This window comes from Anomaloglossus baeobatrachus, chromosome 6 (genome assembly GCF_048569485.1).
Source record: "Anomaloglossus baeobatrachus isolate aAnoBae1 chromosome 6, aAnoBae1.hap1, whole genome shotgun sequence".
Lineage (NCBI taxonomy): Eukaryota > Metazoa > Chordata > Amphibia > Anura > Aromobatidae > Anomaloglossus > Anomaloglossus baeobatrachus.
In genome coordinates, this window is record NC_134358.1 from 114,792,643 (window position 1) to 114,798,642 (window position 6,000).

Sequence of the window (6,000 nt, forward strand, 5' to 3'; positions counted from 1 at the left end):
CAGATCGGGATGTGGGGGGGCAGATCGGGATGGCGGGGGGCAGATCGCAGGGGGGCACGGGCAGGGACCATTACGGGAGCGCGCAGGAGCAAATCACAAGAGCGCGCAGGGGCTGCAAGAGAGCAGGGGAGGAGGGATACCGGAGGAGCTGCAGAATAGAGATGGTGGGGGGCAGATCGGGATGTCGGGGGGGCAGATCGGGATGTCAGGGGGGCAGATCGGGATGTCAGGGGGGCAGATCGGGATGTCGGGGGGGGGCAGATCGCAGGGGGGCATGCGCAGGGGCTGCAAGGTGAGCACAATACTCACCGCTCCTGCTCCTGCGACGTGACGTGACAGCAGCGGCAGCAGCAGCAGTGGCGTGGTACCACTAGTACCAGCCAGTGCTGCACGCTGCAGACATGTTGGGGGAGGGTCCCCAGACCAGCACAGGCCTGGGGAGGGCGGCCACCGGCAGCTCAGACCGCCCCACTGCACACTGATTGGAGCGATTGCGCGTCATTGCACGATCGCTCCAATCAGTGCTGCAGGGGGGGGGCCACGGTGTCTGCTTGCTTCCAGCCAATGATCGGAGCTGCTGCAGCCCCGGTCCTAGCTGGATTTTACAAGATCATGCTATTTTTGGCATTTTTTTTTGTCGAAAACAGCGTGATCAATGTGATTGGCGGTTCCGATTTGAACAGCCAATCACATCGATCGCCTATGGGGGGTGGCGATGCCACCCCCCCTGGGGTCAAGCAAAGGTCCCCTGCTGTAAGAAACAGCAGGGGACATCATTTGAAAGCCGTTGCTATGGCCACGGCAATCAAATGAAGTTTAGGCCGTAAAATTACGTCCCTGGTCGTTAAGTCACGTTAAAATAGGACGTAATTTTACGGCCCGCGGTCGTGAAGGGGTTAAAGGGTTTTAAAGTGAACCAATTACCAGGATTTTTCTATTTAAACTAAAGCCAGTGCTATACTGGCCCCATCATGCTGATTCTATACATACCTTTAGTTGTCAGATTGGATGTATAGTTTTTGAAATACAGGCAAGTAAATTTACAGAAATGTACAGCTTTTTGAGTGGCAGCAGGCCAGGCAGCAGACAGGGTTGGGAATAGATAGCAAAACCCGACCCACATACTTTACTTGCCTGCATTTCAAAAACTATACATCTAATCTGAGAACTAAACTTATGTACCCCATTTTAACGTTTCACCAGTATTCACCAGACCGTTAACTAAGATGTCATGATCACCAGTCACTTGACTTCTTTAGCCATTGATTGTTTACAGTATCTGAAGACTGGTGGTTGTAACATCAGCACTTCCAATCTGGTGAAAGTCATTGAACGGTAGCAATGGGAGTGGGAAGTAGATTCACAGGGTGAGTATATTTTCTTTTGTACTTATGGTTTACCAGTGTAATTTTTTTATTCAAACTCAAAAACCTGCTCAAGCTACTTTAATCTCCTTTAATTCAAGAGCTTTGACTGGTATATTTACTAAGAAATACCACATCTACAATGGAAACTTGATGAACAACCTAATAAGCGTAGAAAATCTGTCAGCCTTATATTCTTTTATACAACACACAAGACCAAAGAATTTATATAGAGGAGATAGAAGAATACTATACTCTGTTGCACTGTATTAGAGATGAGCAAACCTGAGGTTCGACGTTTGATTTTGGGTTCGTAAACTGACTTCCAAAAAAAGCAAAGTTTTGGTTACAAGTTCGAGTGAGTTACGAGTGCAAACCACTCAAGCGAGCAGCGCTCTGCTTGGGTATGAATGATCCTCAGCCCTGTGCGAGCCATGTGCAATGTTTGATCAGCTTGCACTTGGGTTGAAAACAGAGTGATGAAATGTAATATGTACACGCAAAACAAACTAAATTTAATTTTGATAAACCTCACCCACCCTTCACCGGAAGTGTTCTGCTTATGGCTGGCTGCATGTGGGTGGAGACTGCCTTCCATTGAGGTTCGAATCAAGTCAGGGTCACAAGCCAAACTTTATCTAAGGTTCGAATGTGCCCCCTCCAAAGGTGCGCTCATCTCTACTCTGTGCACACTGCTATAAAGTGCTAATATTGCAAAACTCATTGAAACATTTTCAAAAGACCACCTCTTTGAGAAAACTACTCCATTAGTAAGACAATATTTCCTGTGACAGATTTTCAATTCTTCCATATACCATTCCCAAAGAGTTTTAACTTGTCTAACTTGCAGGAAAGTATAGGCATATGTTTTTCTAGTATTTCTTTTTATTTGTACTAATCTCCCCATCCAAATACAAACCTCCACAGGGCACTTCTCAATCTTTGGCTATGTTCACATCACTTTTTAGCCATAAGTCAGTAGCTCCATCAGGTGTTCCATCTTAAGTCCTGAAAAATGGGATTAAGATAGATCTGCCAATGAGTCCTTGAGTTTAATCAAGTAGACTGAGTAACTTTGTGCTGTATGTAGCCTCCATTTTCAGTAGTGTCATTGTTTTTGAGGCAGTCAAAAACATTTTATGCTCACCAGAAAAATCCAATTCTTCCAAAAGTGAAATTAGACAGAGGACTAAGTGACCTCTTCTGCTTCATTAAACTCAATGAATCCATCTGTGGATCCATCTGAATCCTGTTCAGGAATTTAGAGAGAAGTCCAGATGGTGCCACTGATGTATGACTAAAACGTGATGTGAACAAGGCCTTAAATTAGCTTTGTGCTGTCATTGAAGCAAGGTGAGATTCTCAAAGGATAGTGATTTAGCCAATATTAATATTAATCCAATTCCTACACATTTTAAAAGGGAATTAGTTTTAATTTCACATGCAGGCCTAGGTAACTAATAGTTTGTATATTGACTCTATCATAAATTAGCCTGACATTTGTCATTTTCAGCAAAAGGGGAGAATATCTTTATCCAAAATAAAAAAATGTGGGTTCCATGATGACATTTTTTAATTCTGCGTTTGTTTTTTTTTCAGCATTCGATGCCATTCTGGAGAATAACAAGCCACTCAGATTTAATGGCACTGCATCACGCATTGGAACTTGAATATTTGTAGCAGGAAAACAGCACTTTGTTTCCGAACACAAACAAACCCCGCTGATGGGTTACATGAAACAGATGTTCCGGTGTCCCTGTGCAACATTGCTGAATTGGAATTTCAACCGGAAGCGCTTATCTTCTGTTTGATACACTGCTGATAATTTAAGCAATATGACTTTAAATGAAAAAAAAAAACCTAATAAATGAAAGAACACTAGCTTTCATTATAGCTCCACAGGCAAAATAATGGGTTCATACCTGTGAAGAAAATGGAGAATAAGACATTACAAACATCTTTATAGGCTTCATGATTTCCACATAAGGAAAGTTGACTGTGGAATGGCAGGTTTTACTGCACATTAAACAGCTATGCTAAAGTCTCTTAGTATAGTGCCCTAGAAAGTTTATACATCTTATTTATGGATGGACACTTCAGATTGACGTACAGAGAATATAGTAGAACAAAGATAATAATAAAGACCCATCTTTGTGACTCGGAAATGACTTTGGACAAAATAGTCTAATGTAGAGGTAGGCAATCTATGATGTCGTTCTGTCGGAACACTAGGAATCCCAGCTGAGGTTTCTGGGATTAGTTTTGCCCAATCAGGTAATCGATAGGTTGCCTACCCCTGACTTAAAGTATGTATACTGTAATTTAAAATAGAAATATGTACATCACTGCTTCAATCATGTACAGAGAGATTTTTGTGTGTAAATTTGTAATAACGGATTATTTTACATATTGTTTAGGTAAATATTATTGAGCTAGCAAAGCCTCGGTAGATCATTTGCGCAGAACGGCGTGTGTACAAACTGTTGTGCAGTGCCTTATGTAAGTGTTAGCTATAAATATGTAGATAAAGGTGTTTTTTTTTTAGTTCAATTTGTTAAGACCAAACACATGGATGTCAAGTGTCAATAACATCTTACAAATCTTTGGTTTTTGCAAGATATATAAAATAGTTTAAATCTTCAAACCCAACTCTATTTCTTACAGTTATTTTTCACTGCCCAATTGTAAAATTAAATAAAGTAATAAAAAAGTATACAGACAGATTAATCACTTATCTAGTTAGACAACAGGGCAAGCTCTGGGATCGAAAGGTAATAATGCATTTCTCATCTATAGCTTGTTACGATACTTACACTCTCTGATTACCTCTGTTTCCTCTGAACAGATTGGGGTCCCATTCTCCCTGCATATGAGATGACTGCAACAGCGGTATGAAGGGTGTGGTGCTAAGTCTAAACTAGGCCTTCTTCCCTAGCCTTCTCTGTATTGTGGGATAGAACAAGCCAGGTAGGCATGGTTTAGACATATCACTAAGCTCTCTATGCCACTGACCATAGTCATCTTGGAAGCAGACGTAATGGACATCTGATCTGAGTGAAGGAGGCAGCAGAAAACAAACACAATGCATCCGGTATCTGTGACTATATATGAAAAACGTATAGTAATTTTTAAAAGAAATCTAATTTGATCAATTCTATGGCCATACAGGTCATAGAAAGTCGAATAAAATGATACCTTCAAATCTGCAATCCGATGTCTTATCTCATTCAAATCAGTATCTGGCAAAAAGCATGGGACAGCTCATTTACATATAAGAAAAGAGTGCATTTCTCTGGAATAAGACATTGGATCGCAGCTATCAAGGTATCATTTTATTCAGTTCCCCATGACCTGCATATGCATATAGACGATTTTGAAGGGATGATCCTAGTGACAGATTCTCTTTAAGGATCAGGCTGGAGGATTGCACTAAAGAGGTTGGCCAATGACATATACAGACAGGCTATGTGATAGCTATATGGAGATAACTACATCATCTATGTGAATGGGAAAGGTAAGGAGCATGTGTGACCACTCCACTCACTGTCTATACAAGTAGTGGTCCCACATGATCACTACTGTTCCATGTTTCTCGGGGCACTATTGGTTCTTACATTGAATTTAGCAGATACTGCGTATAATACAGCACTATCACAGTGGCCCCATTTTCCGTCTGGATAGTACTCTTTTTGTAGAGTGCAGTAAAAAGGTGTCGGTTAGGTAATCCTTAATTTGACTGATCAGTGAAAGAAATGTGTTGTTTTACATATGATGGTTTTCGCTTTTACCAAAAAAGAATCAATTTGGACCCACTAAGCATTATTAGGGCATCTGGGAACCCAATTTAAACAGCTCTATTTTGGTGACTCTAAATGAAAAAAGCAAGGATCCATCTACTAAAATTCGGGCACACGTGTCTTTGATCCATTGATCGCTGGAAGACTAAATAAATATATTAAATATAATTGCGTCAGGTTACATTTTCTTTTTATATATTTTTCCTGAATTCAATTTACCTTCTTGAGATCCAACTGAATTTGCTGGATACGAATTGATTCTCTACATGGAAAGACAAGACAAATCCTCCAAAACTACAAACTCACACTGCTGCTAGAATTAGTAACTTTGGATCTTACAATTACTTTCTACCTTTTTCTTAATAAAAATACACAGGGATTATTATTATTTTTTTTTTTTTTTACAATTTAAGTAACAGTAAATAATTGAGCTGTTGTGTATAAAAATAGCATGTTTTACCCACAGATATGTACAGTTTTTTCTTCTTTATTCAATTTTTGTGTTAAATTAATAAATTTAATTTGTGAAATATTAATTAAATTGTGCTTAATTTTATTTTTTACAATGTACCTATTGTAATTATTATTGTATTACTTTTGTTATTATTAATTCTGCAAAAGAATGAAAAAAATTAGAAACTTTGGAAAAGAGTGAATCATTTTAAATAAAATCAGAAGACGACAATTAAAGTATTTTACTATTTATTTATGTGTGTGAGTTTGTGTGAATGAGATGCTTATTTTTTTATTTATTTATTTATTTTTTACTGGAATATAATATTTATATAACACTGCATAGTAACCACAATAATACATAATGTACAATTTACTTAAGGTAC

At 39.2% G+C, this 6,000-nt stretch overlaps 1 protein-coding gene across 7 annotated transcripts in view; it reads left to right on the plus strand.

The window, feature by feature from the left end:
- EYA1 (EYA transcriptional coactivator and phosphatase 1) overlaps positions 1-5,632 on the plus strand; it is a 227,883-nt gene extending 222,251 nt beyond the window's left edge. For all 7 annotated transcript variants that reach the window (XM_075353182.1, XM_075353181.1, XM_075353184.1 and 4 more), the window contains one exon: positions 2,964-5,632. In XM_075353182.1, coding sequence (XP_075209297.1) covers positions 2,964-3,044 — 81 coding nt within the window. In that variant the 3' untranslated portion in view covers positions 3,045-5,632. The remainder of the gene's footprint in view (positions 1-2,963) is intronic.
- Positions 5,633-6,000: the final 368 nt, after the last annotated feature.